At 38.2% G+C, this 22,950-nt stretch overlaps 8 protein-coding genes, 2 non-coding genes and 1 pseudogene across 14 annotated transcripts; 5 read left to right on the top strand and 6 right to left on the bottom strand.

Moving 5' to 3' along the window:
* Window positions 1-210: 210 nt before the first annotated feature.
* LOC104734899 (eukaryotic translation initiation factor) lies at window positions 211-4,789 on the bottom strand. The gene is made up of 9 exons (XM_010454581.2): window positions 4,097-4,789; window positions 3,355-3,426; window positions 3,141-3,248; window positions 2,831-3,040; window positions 2,624-2,727; window positions 2,418-2,505; window positions 1,971-2,321; window positions 1,639-1,881; window positions 211-1,524 (listed from the first exon to the last, which is right to left on the bottom strand). The coding sequence occupies exons 1-9, from the start codon at window positions 4,268-4,270 to the stop codon at window positions 538-540; spliced, it is 2,337 nt and encodes a 778-aa protein (XP_010452883.1). The 5' UTR covers window positions 4,271-4,789; the 3' UTR covers window positions 211-537.
* LOC147949246 (small nucleolar RNA snoR103) lies at window positions 3,606-3,711 on the bottom strand. Its single transcript, XR_015586419.1, has one exon. It is a non-coding gene; the product is annotated as a small nucleolar RNA snoR103 (small nucleolar RNA).
* A 9-nt stretch (window positions 4,790-4,798) lies between the features above and the next one.
* LOC104734884 (uncharacterized) lies at window positions 4,799-6,433 on the bottom strand. 2 transcript variants are annotated; one of them, XM_010454570.3, is made up of 5 exons: window positions 6,239-6,433; window positions 5,944-6,002; window positions 5,623-5,808; window positions 5,399-5,438; window positions 4,799-5,069 (listed from the first exon to the last, which is right to left on the bottom strand). In XM_010454570.3, exons 2-5 carry the CDS (start codon window positions 5,944-5,946, stop codon window positions 5,011-5,013), a joined length of 288 nt encoding a protein of 95 aa, XP_010452872.1. In that variant the 5' UTR covers window positions 5,947-6,002; window positions 6,239-6,433; the 3' UTR covers window positions 4,799-5,010. The 2 variants fall into 2 exon arrangements, with proteins under 2 accessions (XP_010452872.1, XP_010452866.1); XM_010454564.3 differs by having other exon boundaries at window positions 6,211-6,360.
* Window positions 6,434-6,607: 174 nt separating this feature from the next.
* Window positions 6,608-8,633, top strand: LOC104734875 (D-amino-acid transaminase, chloroplastic). Of its 2 annotated transcripts, none has more exons than XM_010454553.2 (5): window positions 6,608-6,824; window positions 7,032-7,078; window positions 7,337-7,503; window positions 7,599-8,275; window positions 8,374-8,633. In XM_010454553.2, the coding sequence occupies exons 1-5, from the start codon at window positions 6,656-6,658 to the stop codon at window positions 8,466-8,468; spliced, it is 1,155 nt and encodes a 384-aa protein (XP_010452855.1). In that variant the 5' UTR covers window positions 6,608-6,655; the 3' UTR covers window positions 8,469-8,633. The 2 variants fall into 2 exon arrangements, with proteins under 2 accessions (XP_010452855.1, XP_087327255.1); XM_087471129.1 differs by having other exon boundaries at window positions 6,613-6,824; window positions 7,238-7,503.
* A 44-nt stretch (window positions 8,634-8,677) lies between these two features.
* On the top strand, window positions 8,678-10,802 carry LOC104734868 (shikimate O-hydroxycinnamoyltransferase). 2 transcript variants are annotated; one of them, XM_087471123.1, is made up of 4 exons: window positions 8,678-9,092; window positions 9,237-9,415; window positions 9,561-9,989; window positions 10,149-10,802. In XM_087471123.1, the coding sequence occupies exons 3-4, from the start codon at window positions 9,668-9,670 to the stop codon at window positions 10,664-10,666; spliced, it is 840 nt and encodes a 279-aa protein (XP_087327249.1). In that variant the 5' UTR covers window positions 8,678-9,092; window positions 9,237-9,415; window positions 9,561-9,667; the 3' UTR covers window positions 10,667-10,802. The 2 variants fall into 2 exon arrangements, with proteins under 2 accessions (XP_087327249.1, XP_010452842.1); XM_010454540.3 differs by having other exon boundaries at window positions 8,708-9,092; window positions 9,584-9,989.
* A 2-nt stretch (window positions 10,803-10,804) lies between these two features.
* Window positions 10,805-11,000, top strand: LOC147949245 (U2 spliceosomal RNA). Its single transcript, XR_015585780.1, has one exon. It is a non-coding gene; the product is annotated as a U2 spliceosomal RNA (small nuclear RNA).
* Window positions 11,001-11,147: 147 nt separating this feature from the next.
* Window positions 11,148-13,083, top strand: LOC104734855 (uncharacterized). 2 transcript variants are annotated; one of them, XM_010454527.3, is made up of 4 exons: window positions 11,148-11,898; window positions 12,017-12,478; window positions 12,559-12,780; window positions 12,869-13,083. In XM_010454527.3, the coding sequence occupies exons 1-4, from the start codon at window positions 11,434-11,436 to the stop codon at window positions 12,890-12,892; spliced, it is 1,173 nt and encodes a 390-aa protein (XP_010452829.2). In that variant the 5' UTR covers window positions 11,148-11,433; the 3' UTR covers window positions 12,893-13,083. The 2 variants fall into 2 exon arrangements, with proteins under 2 accessions (XP_010452829.2, XP_010452821.2); XM_010454519.3 differs by having other exon boundaries at window positions 11,162-11,898; window positions 12,547-12,780.
* Window positions 13,084-13,087: 4 nt separating this feature from the next.
* LOC147949244 (uncharacterized) lies at window positions 13,088-13,627 on the bottom strand. Its single transcript, XM_087471133.1, has 2 exons — window positions 13,393-13,627; window positions 13,088-13,311 (listed from the first exon to the last, which is right to left on the bottom strand). Exons 1-2 carry the CDS (start codon window positions 13,622-13,624, stop codon window positions 13,088-13,090), a joined length of 456 nt encoding a protein of 151 aa, XP_087327259.1. The 5' UTR covers window positions 13,625-13,627.
* A 675-nt stretch (window positions 13,628-14,302) lies between these two features.
* LOC104756261 (cytochrome c oxidase subunit 6b-2-like) lies at window positions 14,303-15,916 on the bottom strand (annotated as a pseudogene).
* On the top strand, window positions 15,814-17,301 carry LOC104734846 (tetraspanin-15-like). The gene is made up of 2 exons (XM_010454510.2): window positions 15,814-16,545; window positions 16,766-17,301. Exons 1-2 carry the CDS (start codon window positions 15,922-15,924, stop codon window positions 17,102-17,104), a joined length of 963 nt encoding a protein of 320 aa, XP_010452812.1. The 5' UTR covers window positions 15,814-15,921; the 3' UTR covers window positions 17,105-17,301.
* Window positions 17,302-17,509: 208 nt separating this feature from the next.
* Window positions 17,510-21,576, bottom strand: LOC104734837 (very-long-chain aldehyde decarbonylase CER3). Its single transcript, XM_010454498.3, has 11 exons — window positions 21,048-21,576; window positions 20,711-20,934; window positions 20,298-20,545; window positions 19,980-20,199; window positions 19,548-19,675; window positions 18,948-19,204; window positions 18,766-18,873; window positions 18,456-18,662; window positions 18,254-18,364; window positions 17,993-18,166; window positions 17,510-17,885 (listed from the first exon to the last, which is right to left on the bottom strand). The coding sequence occupies exons 1-11, from the start codon at window positions 21,096-21,098 to the stop codon at window positions 17,715-17,717; spliced, it is 1,899 nt and encodes a 632-aa protein (XP_010452800.2). The 5' UTR covers window positions 21,099-21,576; the 3' UTR covers window positions 17,510-17,714.
* Between the last annotated feature and the right edge of the window lie 1,374 nt (window positions 21,577-22,950).

Raw genomic sequence — 22,950 nt, 5'->3', positions numbered from 1 at the left:
CGGCCCATTAATTTAGGCATTGAAGGCTGAAGCATAATTTAGGCAAATTGCAGAAAAACCCTCATATTTTTCATTATTTGCAGACCAATTCTGATTTTAATTGCAGAAACTGGAAAAAGTCGAACTTTGTTTTAACAATTATCCATTTTCTTTTTGCCTTCAAGGCTGGCTTAGGTCCATTGTAATTAGCTTTAGATAATAGAGAGACGATGATCAAACATTTCCAATGTAATTATCTGAATCGACCAAGTTTATAGGGGTCTCAAAGTCTCAACAACAATCAACTGAGTAAATATAAACTGAGACCGTAAAACAAAAATGCAAAGGTCAAACAAAAGTCACAGAAGAAGAATACAAAAAAAAAAGGAACATGATACATTCCCACAGAGCTTAAGAGAAGAGACAAAACTATTTTTTCTTTTTGAGTTTCTGAGAATCCTTTTCTCCTCCTCCTCCTCCTTCAAGCTTACAACACAACATTTTCATCGCACAAGCCTCAACCCAGAGAGCAAAAATCGTAGAGCAATGATTAAACTTTTACAGATTCTGACAAGCCTTAACGTCTGCTGATTGTGAAGCCAACAGGGACTGCCCCTGCTCACTTGACTCCAATATGCGTACAGCTGCATCCACCACCATCTTCTGGAACCTATCGTCCTCCATCTTCCTTATAATTTCTCTAACCAATTTGAAATCCAAACCACCAGCCAGAATCAACTTTCCCAATATCTCACCAAAGTTGTTTGGTGCCTTAGGAAGATCGATTCCAATGTCGTCCAGCAGAGCACCGTAAAGCAAGAACCCGGTTTCAAGATCCTTGGGTGTGACCACCTTCTTTGTTAACAAATACTCCAAGAGTTTGGCTATTGGCTCAACGACAGGTGGGCTTTTTTCAAGGGACAGGGATATTGCTTCCTTCACAAACTCTGCATGATATGAAGGCGACCCGAGCTCCTCTACACACTGCAGAGCTTCATCAAGAAGTCGAACATTGAAATATTCTTCAAGAAGCGACTTTGTTTTTCTTTGGAGCACTTCTTCGCTCAACTTTGGAGCACTAGGCTGAAGTTTCTCCACCGGAGCTGGTGCAGCTGACTGTGCTGGTGGTTCTGCTGCCATGGTAACTGGGCGAGCAACTGAACCGCTTCCCTGCAACAAGGCGCTTGTCTTGCCACTAATAATGCCGCTGCTGCCTTGAGGTAAGAGCCTCGTGTTCATTGAGGCCGACTTGTTCACCGCTGGAGAATGCAGATGTCCTGGCCCATCGCGTCTAGACATTGATCTTGTCCGGGGTACCTCCCAGTTATCATTGTCCACCCCGGGCATCCCAGGCATCCTTCGGGTCCCAGGCATACCAGGCATCAAGCCACCCGCACCAGGTCGCCCACCAGGGTAGATAGGGCCAGGGCTCACAGGCCCACCACCAGAAACAATACCCCTTCTCATATTTGCAGTGGCACCAGGTCGGAGACCAAGATTCTTCTCCGCCTCAGTATGGATTTCGGTTATAGTTCTTGCTTTCATCTGCACAAGTGTTGTAAATTGAACATCAGAACCTCTACACAATGGACTAGCAAACAAGTCTCAACCTTGTAACTCATAAAACTAAACATTATCAGATTTTAAAAGTTAGGCTACCTCTTCCCGCCTAGGAACCCAGCCATTGGAGCGCATGTCGATGATATTCTGAACCATGAATCTCAGACGCAGTTCCAACTGAGGATTCTTTGACAGATCCTGTAGGCGTTTAAAATATACATCATTGATCCGTTTTGACTTCATGTTTCCGTCAAGTTGTTTGCCAATAGTTTTGAAGAAATGACAAATAGCTTCGACATTTTCCTCTGCTGGACAAGCTTTCTCATCGGCCCCCAGAAGCTCCTGTGCTCAGACCAAAATTAATAAAGGTTAAGGCTAGATAACATTAATAAAAGTTGTTTAAGAAAATGTATAAACGTATAGGTGTTAACCTGAACAATGTGATGAACAATCTTTTCTGGAACCATCTTCTGCTTTAAAAGCTCTCCGATCAAACGAATATTTCCTAGAGTCTTGAGCTTCAACAATTTTTCTTTGTCATTCCGCTCAGCCTCCTGATTTGGAGCACTCATCTGTCTAAGCTCCTCCCTCAACTCCGCAGCGCCCTCAAATGCCTCTTGACAGATATTCAGCAGAACCCTCTTAAATGTGATCTCCTTATCCCCAGGCTCTTCAGGTGGGAAGGTGGGCAGCTTGTCATTGATATCAGAGCACAATTTCGCGTACATATGGCAAAAGGTCGGCTCAAGGACAGCTTTGTCAAAAATAAGGGTAATCACACCCTACAAATAAAAGAAGAGAACCCTGGTTAGCTACACGAACAGTCTATATCATTCAGACAAGACTTCATCTATTCTTGAGACATAGATAACACACACCTTCAGGATATCAGCAGATGTGATGCCAGAGTCAATAAGTTGCCCCTTAAGAAGATCATACTTTTCAGGGGTTAGCTTATTCAGTATCCTGGACAAGCAAAGTATATCTTTGTAAGTGTGAAAGTTTGATTTAAAGCTTTCATGTTGGCAGTAAGAGAAAACTATGCAAAAGTCTAGACAACAAATAACTGTCTCAACGGAATTACCCTTTCACAGTCTTCAGAACACGATCATTTTCGGAAAGATTTCCTCTTCTAGCTGACCAAGGCACTTCGGCTTTGACGAGGACAGGAGCTGGTCCACCCTGGTTCTACACGATATACAAATACATATAAGTAAGAAAAATAGGAAATCATGCCAGAATGTAAAAAACCAAAAGAGGGGAAAAAAACATTAATTTATTGATCAATTACCCCTCTGTTGGATGGTATTTGTCCCCTTGAAAACTGGGAATTAGGTTGGTCTTGACGATTAAATTGACTTGCTTCGACATACCTGGAGTCTCTAGACTCACGGAGATTATCCCACGACCTTTCTTCCCCAGCGGGTGGAGGTTGAGTCGTACGGCTACGCCAATCGCGAGAGTCTGGCTCAGAGAAGCGACTTGCAGACTGAACCGGAGCCTGGATCATTACGATATTAGATCTGTGTTAAAACTTAAAAACTCATGAAACTTCATGATAAAGGAAACAATACAAAAGTTACGTTTCAACAAAACTATACCAAATTGGTTACGACACTTTCCCCACGTGGCCAAGTCTCTACCTCCCCAAACAGTTCTGTTGCAGTTTCCCGTTGGACTCTCAGAATTTCATCAGAGAGTTGAGTAGTCTGTACGCATGCAGAGATGTCAGCTACCTCAAATAACAAAGAACAAATAGGAACAGCAGCAACTATACCGGCCTTAATCCTATATTTTTTAAACTGAGATAATCACCTCTTTAAGTTCCAGGAGCTGCTCACGGCTGTACTTCACACGTTCACGGCCATCGAACCTCGAGTCTCCACCCTGAAACAAAAGCATTATCCAGGATAAAAATCTTCATTAACTAACACTCTATACACAAAATCATATAAGAAGTGACATATAAAGGAGACAAAGAACCACAAATACTCAGTACAAAACCAAGAGAGGAACAACCCGTAAAATCAAAAGGCCAACATGATTGAGGAGCTAACAACTACACAAAATGTCAGTAGGTCCTTTATGAGCAAATAGCAGCTAATAAAATGCCCACCTAAAAGCCTACATATCATTATACGTCCATATTTACAGCAGCTACACATACTTGTGTGCGCCACTAAGAATCAGGACAAACAAATTGCTTGCATCAATCGTATATGCATTTATTACCTATAAATTCAATTCTGTATACTGCAGACACGCGATTCTATGAGCTCAGTAGTAATTTAATAACACAGTGTAATGAAACTCGCAAATCAAAAAGCTTTCAGACAATTCAGACATTTATTAAGATAATCAAATCAGCAAAATACCAAAGATTGTAATTCAAAACCAAAAAGCTGCTGATTGCTATAAACCGGTAAAATTGGATCAAGTTCAGCTCAGGTGTCTTAACAAAACCATATCCAGACAGAAAAAAATCCAAGTCCGAGGAATAAAAAGAGCTAGATCCAAATACACAAAGGGGAGCTTGGCGTCGAGAAATGAGGGGTACCTTGAAGGGAAAAGAGGAAGCAGGAGCACCACCATGAGGACGAAGGAGAGGTAGATCCGAAGAGGAAAGAGAGCCAAAAGAGAGAGACGAAGAAGAAGAAGAGGAACCAAAGAGTCTGTTTCCTCGACCGCCACCAGGTCTCAAGCTCAGCACCGTTTGATCGCCCTGCTGCATACCTCGATCTAAACAGCCTAGATTGAACCGAATCTCACCGACGAGAAGAAAGAGCTAAAGGTAGAAGCTTTTTCAGCGACGATGAATCGCTGAATCCGAGAAATCGACTGAGAGGAGGGATCGGCTTTGTGGGTCTCTCTCTCTCCTGCCGTTAGCAAAGAAGAGAAGAGAAAAGTGTTGAGATTGAGAAGAAGAAGAAGAAGAAGAAGAAGAAGTCGAGAAGGAGACACAATCCCTTCTCTTTATTAGGGTCTTATTCCTTTTTTTTTTCTTTTACCGGAACCAGACACACTTATGGCCTTAACGTTTTTGGTCATTAAGTTACAGTTGTGTCCTTTGCTTTTGTTTTGTTGTCTCTTTGTTTCGTCACCCTCATTGGTTTTTCCGTCATTATGTACTTTCTTAGCTTTTATCATAAGAGTATAAAAATCATTCCTCGTCCACACCACAATGTCAAAGGGTAATTAATGGAGCTCCCTCAGCTTTGTGTTAGCTGCAGATCTAGCTCATTGTAATTCACTGAGGCAGTGAAAGATACGAGTCTGTTATTATTACTTCATTGAAAAAAACTAAATCATTTTCCAAGTTGCAATCAAACTTCCACATCTCAATATCTTTTTACTTACAACAATTGTCTGTAACAACTAAAGAGGCGGTTGACACAACAAGCAGATGACACAAAGAAATAATAGCTTCCGGCGTTTATAGCTTCTTCCTTCCCTTGTGTTTGAATCAACTCTTCATGAAATTGAGAAGTCGGTGGGCTGCGCAATGTTGACATCCTCAAACTCGTTATCATCTGCAGAAGAAAGAATGAGGTGCATTCATCAAGCCGTTCATAGCTTTCTATATCTAGAAGACTAGAAAAGCAATACAGCATGTGAGGCTAATTGATGGGATATAAACAGGAATCAGGTTCAGCTAGATATACATCCACAAATGTTTTAAAGAGTTCAACCTTTCAATAGGATGGACACAAATCAATGAAGTTTAAAGTTTTCAGAAACCAAAGAAAAATAACTGAGGAAGATGCATGATTCATGATCCATTACAACATTTCTATAAACCAACAAGGAGTTGAGATTATCAGAACAAGTTAAAAGGGGTAAAGAGCTGACGTATAAGTACCTTTCCTCAAAGCCAGAGCCACGACTGCATCATTCTCAACCTGAAAAAAAACAAGCAAAAGAAACAACCTTATCTAACTTAAAATACGCAAACGGTGGCAGTGTCCACATATGACATACCTAAGATGGTTCTTTATTAAACTTGAACAAGAACTGTTTATTCATTCCCCAACATTGGCAGGAAAAGATAAATAAAATAGATGATACAGTCAAACGTTTGAATACCTTCTGATCCGCTAAAGTCTTTGAGTCTTCTAATATTTCTTCAGTAGATATCAAAACGAGACGCTGCTTGCTAACTGGTTGCTCAATGAGGGCAAACAGTTTTTGCTTAACATCCAAACCAGTCTCTGTTGGATCACATTGGATAAAGTATGTTGTTTTCATGCGCTTCACACGAATATACATTGCCTGCAAAAACAAGATTACACAGACTAATCAATACTACAACCAACATGGGCCAAAATCTAGTTTCTTCGACTGGTTAAAGCAAAATCCAAGAAGAACAATCAAACTGAACCAACGAAGTAGAAACATGAAACATACCATGGCGAGTCAAGGATGAACAATTCACTCTTCTTCCGCTGCCGATTTCCGATCAAAATCTGTTACCCAGATGCCAGAAAAGATAAATTATTAGACTTTAAGCGACAATTCACAAACCCCAAAGAGTGAATTTATAGAAAAACAGATGATCTTGTTATCCCCCAAATCTGTTATCCTTTTGGATATTCAAAAGAAAAAAAAAAAAAAGATTAAAAAGCAAAGATTTTTCAAAACTTAGAGATTCAGATAAGAAAGAAATCGAATGACCTAGATCGATTAAGGTTGAATCACTGACCACAAGAATGGAAAATCTCAAGTTGGCCTTTGTATTACGATTTATCAATGTAAACCTCTCTCACTTCAACCCTACAAGGAAGGTGTGAAGAAAAAAAAAACTCTATAACATCGATTAGGCTCTTCGAGGCAGCTAACCCACTGATAGATAAAGAGGGTTCGTTTTGGTTTAGTTCGGTTTAACTTTTTAAGTTTTAACTCGTTCCCAGAGTCCCACATCGCTAAAAAGTAAAAACCAAAGTATTGAAACCGAAATTGGATAATCATGCTACAATACAATTATAATTGGACTGATGGGCCTAGAAACTGTACTAGTGAAATTAGGCCCAAATGACGTGTGTGGAATTAATAATACTTCGTCTTCTTGTCAGGAGTGAGTAAATGATGCTTAGGAGAGCAAGTTGCGATTTCCGATGAGATGATCTCTCAATTCGTTTGTTTCCCGAAGCCCGTCGCCGGCTTCTCGCCGGAGATGACAGTTAACACTTGGAATTTCGCCTCTCTCTCCCTCGTTCAATGTTCTTCAGGATATGGCTTTCGATTCCCGCATAAGTCGAAACGAGAAAGAAGGATTCTCATGTGTTCTGGTTCGACATTGCTTCCTTGGTTTAACTCTGTTGGCTCCTTTGGTGTTCTTTTGTTAAAAAAGCGTTTGTGATGTTAACCACTGTACATTATCCTTAGAAAGAGAGATCACTTTTTTATCGTCATATTTCACAAGTGTTTTCATTTTTTATGTCAAATTCAAATCATTTTTGTAATGCTTTGATAAATTTGAATTCTTTTTTGTACAGATTCAAGCTCTCAGTCCTGGAATGTTCCTGTTCTATCTAGCTCTGAGGTATTTGTTTTTCTATGTTTTCGGTAGTGTTTCTTGCTTTTCCATGTCTGTTAAAGATTATGTTGAACCCTTGACAACGTTACCAATTTGTTAGCTAGATATGTTCATTGACACCATCAGACTGTTCTGAGTTTTGTCAATGATATTTTATATATGCAGGCGACAGTGAATGATCGAGACATTGTTTTGTTATCTGTTTATGTTTAGAGGCCTTGATTTGATTGATTGCGTATCAGTGAACTATGTTTGGTGTCAAAGGTTATTGAGAGGCTAAAACAAGCAAGAGGAGGACAACAGTTTCTGGCCATGTACTCAAGTGTTGTTGACGGAATAACAACCGATCCTGCAGCGATGGTTCTTCCATTGGATGATCACATGGTTCACCGTGGTCATGGAGTCTTTGACACTGCCACGATCATTAATGGGTTTGTCACTTTGAATTATAGCTCACTTTTTCCAGCCTTAATTAGTCTTACTACTCAATCATCTGAGTTTCACTTGTTGCCCTGCCACCAAGCAGGTACCTTTATGAACTGGATCAGCACCTTGACCGTATCATACGGTCTGCATCAATGGCTAAGATCCCACTTCCATTCCGTCGAGAAGATATTAGAAGAATCCTCATCCAAACCGTGAGCGTTTCAGGGTGTAGAGATGGGTCTCTAAGATACTGGCTCTCTACAGGACCAGGGGATTTCCTCCTATCTCCATCTCACTGTCGCGAACCAGCTCTCTACGCCATTGTGATAAAAACGAACTTGACCACTAACCCAAAAGGTGTCAAGGTAGTGACCTCGTCCATCCCCATAAAGCCTCCAGAGTTTGCCACAGTGAAAAGTGTTAATTACCTCCCAAACGTGCTCTCACAAATGGAGGCTGAGGCTAAGGGAGCTTATGCTGGTATTTGGGTTGATAAAGATGGATTTATCGCTGAAGGTCCGAACATGAATGTTGCATTTGTTGTTAATGGTGGTAAGGAGCTTGTAATGCCGCGGTTTGATAACGTTTTGAGCGGATGCACAGCAAAGAGAACTCTTACACTCGCTGAACAGCTGGTAAACAAGGGGATGCTTAAAAGTGTGAAAGTAATGGATGTGACAATCGAAGATGGGAAGAAAGCAGATGAGATGATGCTTATTGGTAGTGGAGTTCTCATCAAACCTGTGATTCAATGGGATGAAGAATTTATTGGGGATGGTAAGATCATCATATAAACATTTGAAAGCTTCACTCTTGAGTATCTTAATCAACTCTGAAATTGCTTACATGATGGATCTCTTGTTTGTCTGACTCAGGAAAAGAAGGTCCTATAGCAAAGGCGCTTTTGGATCTCTTGCTCGAAGATATGAGCTCTGGTCCATCTTCCGTTCGTGTTTGTGTTCCTTACTGACCCCATCAAAGATAATAAGTTGTGGTCTTTTTTCGAGCTTTGCTGTTATTGTAAGTTGAAGGTTTACTGGCTCACGATTCCATGTATCTGTCTTTGTAAAGGTTTCTCTTTATCACTTGTGTATATTGATTAGATCTATTCCCTACAATTTCTTGTTTTTCCTCCCTTCTTTCTTTTGAAATTTAAAACCCAGTACTAAAAAAAAAAGCAATTTTATATTGTCCACAAAAAAATAAAATAGTAAAGAGCTTTTTTATGTTCTTCTCCTTCTTCAGTCTCCCGTTTATTTAGCTGAGATAAGCTCAGGTAAACCGAGGGAGTCGTGTTTTTAGGCACGTATCTGGAATTTTTTGGTAAAGCAGGAGCCTTAGTGAATAGTGATTGTGGATAAAAAAATGAAGATTTGGATAAAGCAAACTACGATCGTGAAGCCAGCTAAAGAAACGCCTACACATAGTTTGTGGCTTTCCAATTTGGACCTGATACAAGTAAGGTTTCACATGGGCACACTCTACTTCTTCAATCCTTGTTCCTCCTCCAATTTTCCCAACACTCAACTCCTCATCGATGCTCTGAGAAAGGTTCTTGTCCTCTTCTATCCTGCCGCTGGAAGACTCCAAAAAGGTAAGACTCGAACACGCGTCATTCTTCTTCCTTTTTGGTCAAAGGATCCATTTTGCTGCTGGGTTTGACAATAATTCATATTTTGTTTCTGCATGATGAAACCCTGTACTGTATTTTGGCTTTTTTGGTGATCTATGATGGCAGATAAGAATGGGAGGTTGGAGGTCCGATGCAGTGGAGACGGAGTTATGTTTGTGGAGGCTGAGACTGATTCTACTGTACAAAACATTGGCTTAGTCACTCAAAGTTTGGATCTTTCTCAACTTGTACCTACTATTGACTACTCAGGAGACATCTCCTCCTTCCCTCTTGTTCTCTTTCAGGTAAACTTTCCTCATCTGCATGTTAACAACACTTAGTTACTTATGGTATACTCTGGTTAGTAGTTAAGGTTCAGGGTTTAAGCAGCTTGTTTTTTCTGTCAATTCTCATGAATTGAACCATTAGTTGACGCAGACTATCTAACAGATAGGTATTTGATATTCTGCAAGATCACCTATTTCAAATGTGGAACGATCTGTGTTGGAAGTTCAATACACCATACATTCGGGGATGCTACTTCTCTTGGGTATATCATGGAAGCATGGTCTCAAACTGCTCGGGGACTTTCAGTTAAGCTAACACCGTTCTTCGACCGCACTGTTCTGTGTGCACGGGAGCCTCCCTGTCCTGTCTTTCCTCACACTGAATACCAACCACCCCCAATTCACAATCCTCCGATGAAATCCCTGGCTTATAGATCAAATCCTGAATCTGATTCTGCAATTGCCAATCTCAAGCTCACACGTCTTCAACTGAAAGATCTTAAAGCAAAGGCAGAGATTGCTGATAGTAAGTTCAGTACTTATGAAGTTCTTGTGGCGCATATGTGGCGTTGTGCTTGCTTTGCAAATGAAGGTATTGAATTGACCTTATTGGAAAGACTTTTAGGAAGTTAAAAGGTTAAAACGTCTTTAAATTACATGAGACTTTCCACTAATAAGTGGCTCAGCTCTTAGTCTTTATACTTATCCAACAAAGGGTCTCACTTTCCACTTTTTCTTTTTCAACCCACAGATTTAAGTGAAAACGACTTGACAAGATTGCATATCATAGTTGATGGGAGGTCAAGACTACAACCGAAGCTTCCGCAAAAATACATTGGGAACACTCTCTTTCATGCTCGACCGGTATCACTGTTGGGTGATTTTCGCAGAGAGCGTTTCAGTAGAACAGTGGAGAGAGTTCACGGAGAAATAAGGAAAATGGACAACACGTACTTGAGATCAGCAATAGACTACTTGGAGAGACATCATTATCTCGATCACTTAGTTCCAGGGGAAGGGAATCCGATTTTCAGCTGCGCAGCAAACTTCTGCATCGTCAGTCTAACGAAGCAGATGGCATCTGAACTGGATTTTGGATGGGGAAGGGCCTTCTACGAGAGAGTTTCACATATGAATGAAGGGAAGGGATTTGTAATTAAGAGCACAGACGAAGAAGGGAGCTTGATAGTGACCATGTGCTTGAAGAAGACTCAGCTTGGTAAATTTCAGAAGCTGTTCTATGACTTTCTTAATATGTCTGCGTTGTGACAGTCTGACAGAGACGGCGGGAATATATACTATCAGACTCAGTTGTTTTCTTATCTCTATATCCCACATCGGTAACTTCAGCTGTGTTCTAAACTTCAGAAGTAGTATAAATAAAGCAGCCACGGGTCTTAACAAATCATACCTTTCTCGGCCTTTTGGCTAAGATCAAGTGTAGTATCTGTTCTTATCAGTTTAATATCTGATATGTGGGCCATCGGCTCACACGATATTAACTCAATTTTTTAAGGGAGAAAGCCCATTAAGATAGCTTGCTATCTGGGCTTTCGCGAGTCGCCCATGCGTTGCACTACTGCAAGGGCCTGGCTCATCCCGCCACTTAACAAGTCCAATTTTTAAACAACCAATTAATTAGAATCTGATAAACATTAATTAAATCGTAAATCTGATAATTAATCTGAGATCATGTCGGCAGAAACATGTTAGGTCCAACGATAAAATACAATTATTTAAAGTACATTTTAATTTTACTCGATTAGATTTAAAAATTTGCAAAAGTTGTTGTATGCACGTTGATAGGTCCAAAGTATTCGATTGGGACAACTTTATCTATCTGGTCGGCTTCAAGAGCTTTCGTTGTCGTCGATCTGACTTGTCCGATTCGGTGGCAATTTAATCGGAAAAATTCACATCCGCTTCCCACCGCCGCGTCAATTCAAAACCAACCTCCACCGCCTCCTAAATCATAAAGCACATTGTGATCAAAAGAGCAAAAAAGAGACTTTTTGGGAATTTTTGAATTTAGAAAAATGGTGGAGAGAACGACGAGTTTGGGGGTGGGAGGAAACAATGGAGAATTCTCAGGGGTAAGAGAAACGATGTGGGCACAACAAGAGCTTCTTCAAAAGATCAACCAAGAGCTTGACGCTGAACGTGAAGCTTCTTCATCTGCAGCGAGCGAGGCTTTATCTATGATTCTAAGGCTTCAAGGTGAGAAAGCTGCGTTGGAGATGGAAGCTAGTCAGTACAAGAGAATGGCTGAGGAGAAGATGTGTCACGCTGAGACATCTCTTGCCCTTTTCGAAGATCTGATTTATCAAAAGGAAATGGAGATTGCGTCTCTTGGGTTTCAGGTTCAGGCTTATAGGTGTAAACTACTTAGCCTTGGTTGTTCTGATCCTGCTGTGATTGAGAACAGGTTCCCTGAAAATCTCATCTTTTACGGCGATGCCTCTCGTGGGAATCAAAAGACTAAGATGAAGAGAAATCTATCGGTAACTAAAAGTTTTGAGATTTTTGGTTATAACTGAAAACTATATAAAGCTTTCTGTTTTAATGGTTTTTGAAGACATTGTTAGAGCTAAAGGTTATGTCTTTTTTGTTCTGTTGTAGAGTCCATTTGATGGGATACCTAGTGAAAGAAGCATGCTTTTGTCTGATGTGAGTGGTGAAAGCTTTGAAGAGAAGAAAGGTATTGTTGTTGAGAGTTCTTTATCTCCACGTGAAGACTTGAATGCTTATTGGGATCAGATCAGGAGAATAGATGAGCATGTTAAAGAGATTTCAGATTCAAGAGAGGTTCAGAAAGAATCTAGATTCCCTTTGCTTAGGCGTGAGTCTTTGTCACATGCATTGGTGTCACAGGTTAGCAATACTATTCTTGAGTCAGCTAAGAGTGATGTCAGTAACATTATGGAGATGATGAAGAACCCTGAAAGATACTCTGTGAAAGACACTTCTTTAGAGACACCGATTCTGTCTCCCAAGAATGTTCAAGACATCTTTGAGGTTCCTAGGACGATGAAGGAGAGCCTTACAATCATCTCGGAAGAAGAGGATCACGAAGAAAGAAATGTAAGTCAATGTGAACTTTAGTCTTTTTTTGCTTACGTGATTTGATCAGGTGCTAATGCTGTCTATAGAAAGAATCACAGGTTAGAGGTAAGATGGTGAGTAGTAGTAATTACGAAAGAAGAGTAGTGAGTAGGCCGCCAAGAGATACGAGTATCAAGGGAGAACATTTGAGTTTGCTTAAGGAGATTAGAGAACAGCTTAATGCAATGCAGTCAGAGATGAGAAGTTTAAGATCAGAACTGCATCAATCTAAACCTGTGTATCATGTAGAAGAGGATCGAGCCCTTAACTCAATTCAAGAGGTAAATCATTCATTGTTCTTGCTACTTTGGTAAGGATGCCTAAATGATATTTGAAAACTAAAAACATGTTTTCTGTTTCTTGAAACAGGCTATGCTTCACTTCTGGCTTTAGAAGCTACCATGCGGTATACATAACATGCCATATGTAAAGTTGAGGATTGAAGGGATGTAAAAAAAATCTTTCTTGATTGATTTCAGAGTAACACTCTGGTATTTGTATGTAACTCCATTGGCATTGTGGAAACAAAACTTTTAAAGTATTTGAAACAAAAATCAACAAGGGATAAGGATTTTGTAGTTTAATGATTCAGCTAATGCAGAAAACGCAAGAAGGATCTTTAGAATGGTTATCAAGATCAAGAGTTGTGCCTTTTAAACACTTGAAGTGGTAGACATGACCACAAGACAACACACACGCCTCTTGTAAGCTGCGCAAAGAAACATTAGGCCGTTCTGGATCCCTAGAGAGATCTCTCTGGCATAAGTCACACGAATGTCCAACTTCCTCAACAGAAAACACTGTGTCAAGCTCTGCAAAACCCCAAAAAAAACTTCTTCAACACAAGAGAAAGGGGATGGGATATCAAACGAATGGTTCAAAGTTTAGGATACCGTCGCGAATATGTGGCGACGGTTGACTCGGAACTTGGAGAGGCTTGGTAGTCGTCTTGAGAATTTGTTTGATTTCTTTGTAGATGTTTTGAACATCAGGTGAAGTTTCTGCGGATGTTCCTGACGTTTGAAACGCTGAATTGATTTCATCAACACTCTGTTGAAACTGTAAGAGCAAATCCTTATTCGTGACTAGAGTTTTCTCACCATCCACTTTTTCTTTCGAACCCATAAGTTCCTACTCACCTACACGCACACAAGAAGACGAAACGTCTGTAATAATAAAAATAGCAAAGTCAAGCTTTGTTTGACTAAAATTATATGCAAAGAAAGGTTCGTCAGAGAGAATTTGAAACTTGTGTAAGAAGATATTAGGTTTTTGCAAAGCAAGTACAATTAGGGTTTAACCAGGAATTAAGCGTCCATCACCATTAGAAATAATTGTACAAAATTCCCAAACAAAATTGTTATTATAACTTAGTCAACAGAAATCGAAATCGGAAGAACGCAAAAACAAAAACTTAAAGATTTGACGAACCTGTGTATTCGACTCGCTATGTGAAGAGGAAGAGTTTAGAATTTAGATTTCCATGTTCTGTACTTATTTTGGCTTTGGAGTGTTTGCTTTGAATATATTTTCTAAAAGCGATAATCATGAACTTATTGTTACGAGAGATACTATAAAATCGAAGCTATATAATACATTAATTATAAACGTCAAAAAGTAATCATATTTCCCAAATTTAACTTATTTTTTGAGTTAAGAGTTTGTCTCGAATTGGAGTTCCTTTAGTGAAACAAAAATTGGAAGCATAAATTTTCCATTTATTTGCTAATGAAGTTAATTTTATTTAACATTTATTTTGTCTCATATTTAGCTTTACAAAAATATGTACTAGTGGTCTTCAAACACCATGTAACCTTTGTGGACTTTGATTGTCTCATCATCAAGATTGATGGATGATGAACCAGCCTAGTTCAAAGAGGACCCGGGAAAGTCCCACTCTCCCTCTGCTCGTTCCACTTCTCAACCTGCAATAAGATACACGGAGACACACATTGTTGATGGATGAATCACAAAGTAGAGGAATATGATTTGTGTATCACGCAAAGACTAGTGAAGACCAACCCATTCTAATACTTGGCAAACCTTTTGCAGTCATTAGACTCCTCGCCTTTCGCAGTTGTACACCTGCAGAACGATCTTTGAATGTCAACAAGTGATCAAAACTAATGATGGCCTAAAGATGAGAAAAACAGTGTATGGTTTGCTTTGTTGTAGGAAACTAGGAAATCAGCAGGAGCAGTTTTCAGTTCAATCTAATCCAATACAAAAAAGAGCAGACACAATTGTGAAGAAAGACACTACTGATAAAGGTTTGTAAACATAGAAACCACTTAATTTGTTTTTTTTATGGAATCAACGAACCAAACAAAGAATAAAAAGGAAAAGACTTCAAATAAGCATTCATTGATAGAACATTATTGAACTGATGATTTAAAAATCTAATTTAAAATCTATTGTTATTGAACTGATTATTTAAAAAATTACTTTAAAATCTACTATTATTCAAAACAGTTTGTGGATTTGGATTTTAATAATTTTAGGAATTCTGGAGGATTTGAGAGGATTTGTTTAGTTAAAAATACAAAAATCCAAATCTCATGGTTTTAAGTGAGATTTGAAAGAATTTTACAATAAATCATATCAACTTCTCTAAAATTATTTAAAATCTCATGAAAACTCAAATCACTTAGATTGAATACACCCCCTAAGTGAATAACCAATGGTCCAGTTGTCCAAAAATTAGTAATTATTTTCTTCCTATTTTTTCGATTAGAATTTCAAATATTTCTTTTTCTTTTTTTTTTGGGGAATTTTATACTTTAACACTTAATACTCTTTATTCATCAATCTCATGTGCAGTATTCTGCATATCTTGTATATAATCTCTCTATATATAAAAAAACACTTTATAATAATTGTCCATAAATTACACAAAACAAAGTACTAAGTTAATCAAAGTGTATAATTTATATCCAACTTACCTATTTGACTCTTCAAAACCCCACCACACACACGACACGTCGACAAGCCTATACTTACGATATCTTTGTGTTTGTGTCTGTATTAATGTGTAAGAAATGACTAGTTCTTTTGTCTAAAAATAGTAACAAAATAGTTATCTTCCTCCTATTATTATGATGAGAATTTAGAATTTTAATCTTCTTTTTTTTTGGATTTAATGTTTTAATTAATTCACTACAAATATCCATTAATCTCGTCGTTTATCCACTAAACTCTAAAAAAAGTACTCTTTTTGGATATTTTATTTTCGGACAAGATCTCGTTATACTTAATCAAAGTGTACTTATTTATCTCCAACTTATATTTGACTCTGTAAAACCCACCACACACCTAAGCCACACACTCACTCACTCACTCACACACCTATACTTATTTCTTTAAATATATATATGCATTTCTCCATATCAACCCTACACCTCCGTTGAGAGCTTTCATTTCACATGGCTGATAATGCACAAGTAGTACCCATCGAGGAACCAGCCCCAACCGTCACTGCCACAGAAACGACAACTACAACAACCACTGAGCCAGAAGCCAAGAGCTCTGACCAAATGGAGTCACAAAATGATAATAAACCACCCGTTGGAACATTGGTTACACTTGTCAACATTTTAGCCGCTGGTGTCCTTCCGATCTTCACTTTCGTCCTCTCACTTACACTTCTCGGCTACGCCGTGTGGCTCCTTTACATGCGTAGCTACGACTGCGAAGATATCCTCGGCCTTCCACGTATCCAGACGCTAGCTAGCGTCGGCCTCCTTGCGGTGTTCGTTGTTAGCAATGCGGCTCTGTTTCTACGGCGGAAGTTTCCGATGCCGGCACTTGTGGTCATGGTGGTGGTCTTGTTGTTGATGCTTTTCATTGGTTTGGCGTATGCGGGAGTCAATGAGATGCAGAGCCGGCGGTTTCCAGCGACAAGGACGTGGTTCAATCTCAAAGTCATGGACGATGTGAATTGGAACAATATCAAATCTTGTGTCTACGATAAGGGAGCTTGTAACGATCTCATTTATGGAACTCCAAATGAAAAACCTTACAACAGAAGAAAAATGCCACCAATCAAGGTTTGATCATCATAGATATATGCTTTGATCTTAAGGACCATATTTTAGAATGTGCATGGGATAGGAAAATTTTGAATATATGTATATATCAATCACATCAAAGATGAGTTTTGTAAAACATCTTCCAAATAGTTTGAAACGAATCCATGTTATATATATGTTTAAATATATTTTGACACAAGTTTTGAATTGATTTGATGTTGTGTTGTTGTTGTTGCAGAATGGATGTTGTATGCCGCCGGAGACATGTAACATGGATTCGTTAAACGCGACGTTTTGGTACAGAAGAAAAGACGAAGGGCCACCGTTAAAGACGACGGTGATGTACGATGGATACGGTGATGAGATGCTGGTCGGAAGGATAAGCGACTGTCAGCTGTGGAGGAACGATTGGAGCGTGTTGTGCTATGATTGTAGGTCTTGCAAGCTCGGATTCGTAAGGTCGGTAAGAAGGAAATGGTGGCAGCTTGGTATCTTCTTGATCGTCATCTCCATTTTTCTTCTCATCTCTCATCTCTTGATCTTCTTGGCCACGTTTTGGGAACGATTCAAAGGTTAGTCAGATCATGAAAAGGTCTTTTCTGATTTAGGTTAATTTAAAATAATAATCTCTTTCTTCTGCGTTCGTTTTAGTACTCAAGCAGATGTTTCTTTGAGCAAATCTTTAGCTCTTCTTCCTCTTTGTCTCTTTTGTTATCGTCGGTTTAATGTAGAGAATGTGTTTGTAATAAAGTATAAACAATTGGTTTCTTTTGATTCAAAGTCTTCAATTAAACTTTACCTTAAAACTTCAATAGTATCAGCTTTTTCAGCTAATTATGTTTGTAATAAAGTATAATCAAAATTAAATGTACAGAAGACAGCAACAACATTGAAGATGTTTTGTAAGTATATGATTGTCCTAACTCCTAACTACCAACAGAAAAGCAAATCAAGCTGGATTGTAATTAAAAGCTTTGTTGAATTTTCTTGGAAATTAGGTGCATATATATTAATATTAGGGAAATCTAAAATCAAAAGGAATACATTATTATAAAGAGAAAACAAATAACATAAGGTGAAATTTCTAATATATTTTTTTCCTGCTTGCATCCTTTTCACCTGTACAAAGAATAATGACCAATCTTGGGAGAGTCAAAGACAACAACAATGAAAATGGTCTCTTTCACTCAGTTTGTGAGTGAAGAAACAGAGCTAAGACCGTATTTCATGGCAGCTTCCCACACCAGATCAATACGGTCAACGTCGATGGCTCCAACCTCATGATGCTCCCAACCCTCTAGCATATGAACCACTCCTCCTGCATGGCACGCGTGAACCACTCCTCTCTCCATTGTGTACTGCCACACACACACACACACACATACACACAGTTTAGTCTGATGGACCAATGAGCTAAAAACACAAACAAGATTTAACTAATTAATCAAGTGATCTTTGTATATACCTCGCAAGTTGCGAGTCCTTCAACATTTTTAGGGAGTCTCATAGCTGCTAGATCGCCGTAAGTGCAGTTCCGTCTAAACTTGAGGATCGGTGGCACCACAAACTGGTGGAAATGTGTCCCTGCAGGAGCCCAGCTCTGCTCTCTCGGTGTTAACCATTTTCCAACGATCCAAGTCTGTGTAAACATATATCCAAACACTCCAAAGTCAGTACAATAACACTTATCCAACAAACTAAAACCAGTGAAATAGCATTACATTACCTTGCAGTGTTGCGCAGCGTTGTATTTGGTCACTTGTACAAGGTAGTTCTGGAACTCAACAGGAGCCTCTTTCTGAATCTTTTGGAACCTTTCCACAGATAATGTCAACATCTGTCAATTGTCCCAACATCTGAAAATGTCAGCCTTTGGTATTCTTTTGGTAAACCATATTTTTGAGACAATATATAGTATCAAAACTTACGAGAACTCTGACTCCACGGCGACAGAGGTAAAGAGCAATGGCTCTTCCAAGCTTTGAAGTAGCTCCAGTCAAGAAAACCTCTTTTACATCTTTAGGAAGTTCATAGAGAATCACAGCTGCAGTTAAAGTGTTCCCATGAACCACACGAACTCTAAGGTCAGGGTGCTTGTTGACAAACAGCGTTCCACCACCATTTAGAGCTTCGTTCTGAATCATAACCCAACAACAACAACAACAAAACAAAACCTCTTAGTGACTTGACTATAAATGAATCACTCACACAAAAGTTGAAGACTTTTATGATAAGAACCTTGTTGAGAGCAGCCAAGCTTATAACTTTAACACCAATCTTATCAGCCGTCAGAATCGCTTCCTCAATCAGATTATTAATGCCTTGTGTAGCAAACGGTAAGAAATACTGCAAAAAAACAATCAAAATTTTAGGAAAAGGTCTCTTTTATCACAAAGTGTTCTGTTTTCAAGAAGGCATACTTGGAATCCGAATCTTGGAACGCCCCAAGTCTGGCAAAGATTGTTTCTGAGTGTATAGAAGCTGAAAAGAAAAGTCTTTGACCAAGCCCACATGCCCAACATTACACAGAACGTGAATGGCCACATTGGCAGCAAGAAGAACCTTGTAGTGTACGGTATTGAAGCAAACGATCTGAACACGAATGGTGCGTGCATCGCCGACATTACATCCACTCCGTGAGCTAAGAACACAAACTCCGGTACTCTCTTCCTTTCCCCTATAGCACATAGAGATCATCATCAATTCGTTAAAAACAAAACTGTAATTTTGAGGTTGACGAAGGGGTAATGATGTCATTTAAAAATATACTTTAACTCTGAAAAGGTTTGACTTTTAAAAGTCTTCACCCACTTCTTCTGCTACACAAGTACAAAAACTTTACATCTACTAAATGTCTCCTCATTAATTGGTACTACTTAACTGTTTGGTACTCACAATTTATAGCAAAAGTATCTGTTTTTGTGTGTTCTGCTTTTTGAGTTAAATCTTTTTTTTTTAAGAGTTACATCTGCAAAAACTAAAAAAAACTTAAGGTGGGACTAATTTTGTTGCTAAATTACCTGCACTGAGACGAATCTTCTTTTGGAGTTCCCACGAGTTTGGGTTTTGTGTGTTGCCCAAAACATCAAAGAGAGGCATAAATAGACAAAAGTTGGTCCCCATTTCTTCATGATGTAGACTATGGTACCTGCATAATCCCCAACAAGAATATCAACTTTTAAAGCATTTATAATCATTGCCTTGTGTAAATGCAGTAAATGTAAAATCACACACAATTACTTTCTATAGACATCTTTGACAACAACACACAAACTTGGCATATTTGCTTCTTAAGACAAAGTCACGTTTGTGTGTTTTGCTAGTTCAAAGAATAACGTGAGAGACTTTATTTAAGACCTTGTGACCCCAATAGATCTAACCAAATCAAAAGAAAAAAATAGACATGTGGAAATTTGGCAAGTAAGGTAAGTTAAACGTTAACCACAACATACGTTGGAGTGTAGATGAGATATCGTAGGAATGGAAGAGTCTCGAATAGCTTGTGTGAGAATATCTCAACGTTGCAGTGTCCTAAACACCTCATGAAATCAAACATAACAGCGTATCCGTACATCACACTTAATGAACCAAACCCAAACAAGCAAGATCCAATCAAAGGAACTCCAGCTACGACACAGAGGATAAGGTTTTCCAATAACGTTGCGTTTCCAGCTGCCAATACACAAACAGATCAAAAGATGTTTATATTACAAATCCATACACACAAAGAGATGTTTTTTTGGATTGGTGTGTGTGTGATTAGTAATTACCAGTCATGGGATGTGGAACAGGAGATGAGTGGTGGAAGGAGTGGTAATGCGTGAAGAAGTAGTTGTTACGATGGATAGATCTGTGCAGGAAGTAGTATAAAGGCTCTGAGAAAGTCACGTGTAGCACAATTAATGCGATGAGTCCTTTCGTGTTCCACAGAGGAAGACTGTTCATCATCATCATCAATGGTGGAGACATGTAGCAGATCAAACTCGCTATTATTGCTTGTAGGATTATGTAATTGTCCCTGAAACAAAACATACCCAACAGATCAAAACGTTACCTTTCATACCCTAAAAAAAACAGAGAACTAAAAAAAACAGAGGACTTAAGGAAAATGACAAAAGGTTTGATTTTGGGATGATTTTGAAGTGAATATATGAGAATTGAAGGGTGAGATTGGAGAATATACCAGTGCCATTCGTGATCAATCTGCTTAAAATCGATGCCTTTAGGGTTAATCCTTAGAGTACGAGTCACGAAAAGCATGTTGTTGAAAACGCTCCATAGTTGATGAACGAGTGCTTTGAATCCACAGATGATGAGAATATGAAGACACCAAAGAGCCTTTGTGATATCTTCTTCATATGCATATGAGTACACCACTTGTGCAACTAATGGACCGTACAAAATATACTTCACAAACAGAAAGAAACCAAACCAATATGAGATTCAGAAACCAAACCAAATCAAATCTTTTTAAAACTCATATTATATTGTTTTTGCCCTTAAAGAAAATTAAAACAAACCTTGAGATTGCCAAAGTTTTCCCAAGGCCAAGTAGATAAAAGAGCAACCATTCTTCTTCTTCTTCCTTCCTAGTCTTCTCTCAAACTGTAGTATCTGTTACCTCCTCGGAGTTTGAGATCTTTCTCTCTCTCTAATTCTTATTGGTCTAAAAGAACCTTAAAGATTTCTCCAGTTTTCAAGCAATCCTGAGAAATTGTTTGCTTCCTTATTGTGGAAGTCAAAAAGAAGAGAGAGAGAGAGAGAAGAGGATTGAACGATAAGGTTTCTCTTAAATTTGGAAGAGAAAGAGGATGGAGAATTTTAGTTGAGATTTTGAGTTCGTTGAGAGAATTAAAACCATCCGTAGAAGAAGAGAGTTATGAAGGCTTTGTTGTGTTTATGTGTGCATTATTGAGAGCCTCGAGCTCTGGTTGCTTATATAAGCATTCAAACTAAAAGAGCCAACTACACCCACAAATATTTTTCTTTTTTTCTTTTTCTCTATAACGAAAAATCAAATAATTGTTTGACTTACAATAAAAATCAAACAATTGAAAAAGAAAAATGCTGAAGAGAATCGTATTTTAAGGTTAAAAAAATGAGACAACGAAATCATTTTTTCGCCTGAAAATAAAACCTTTACTGTAATTAAATTCTGACTGTATTCAGTGATAATTAATTTTGACTCTTTGTACTACACTGATAGTGTATATATTAATGTTAATTGCTGTATCAACATTATTTATTTTGGTGCATAGTAAAAGTTTTCCGTTCGAGCTTTTAATTTGGACTTTGTGTTTACTTTTGCTCCAACAAAAATGCTTTAGAAAAAAATTGCAATTCTTTTTTCAAATTCATGTAGTATCTAACTGTAAAACATCTCAAAACGAGTTATGTGTTATAAAAAAAATGCACTTGGAAATGGCACCCAACAAGCATTTCAACCGAATTAGTAAGTTAGTTATAGACTTAAATGAGACAAAATTTTACATAAATAGAAATATATATATATATATATATAACCATTAGTTTGAGTGGCCACAAAAAAAAAGAAAAAATATACTTGTAAACTAAACAGAAATTATTTCTTGATGAACAGACCTAAAAGTCTATAACTTCATCGAAATGTTATTATAATAATGATTTTTATCTAAAATATTTTTCAATTTAGGTAACGACGACGTGTAAACCCATTTGATGCAGTGGACATAGCTCTCCCAGCTGGACTCTCTCTCTCACACACACATTTAATGTTCGGTTTACAGTTGAAGCAGCGATGGTTACACTTCTCGGTGGCTTCTTCGTATTCTCTCTTTTATCTTTTTTTTGTCCAGTTATTCTATTCAATTTGTCTTTTTCTTCTCATCATTTTTAATAGTACATTTCTGTATATTTTAATTCTGAGTTTTACTATTTCATATCAGTTCAAATCAGAAATTAATCCGCATTCATATCACGTTGGGTACAATTGTGGGACTACACATGTATATGGAGGGCTTAGGGTTTAAGCTTTATGCCATGACAGAGCTGACATATATCTAAAGGCTGGTCAAGAAATATATCAATATATCATATGTAACCTTTAATGTCAGCCTCTCTTTTAATGATACGACAGCAAAAATATTCACCCAATTACGATCTTTTTTTTCTTTTTGGTATATATGTACTAGTTGTTAACTCGCAATAGTCGCAAAATAGTCTTAGTGAACAGAGTATTTAGTTAAATGAGCATTTTGTTTTTTAGAGTATATACTTTCTTTGTCGTTTGTGACAACTTATCCACAAACTAAATCCCATAATCGCATGGATGAAAGTGGTTGGTACTACGTGCATGCAATATGCATAATCATTACTTGTTCCTTTATGCCTTTTTATCTTTCAAATAATTAAGAGCTAATTATTGGCTTGGTACTTATCATTTCA

This window comes from Camelina sativa, chromosome 2 (genome assembly GCF_030686135.1).
Source record: "Camelina sativa cultivar CO46 ecotype springtype chromosome 2, ASM3068613v1".
In the NCBI taxonomy this organism is placed as follows: Eukaryota; Viridiplantae; Streptophyta; class Magnoliopsida; order Brassicales; family Brassicaceae; genus Camelina; species Camelina sativa.
This window is presented reverse-complemented; position numbering and strand designations above follow the sequence as displayed.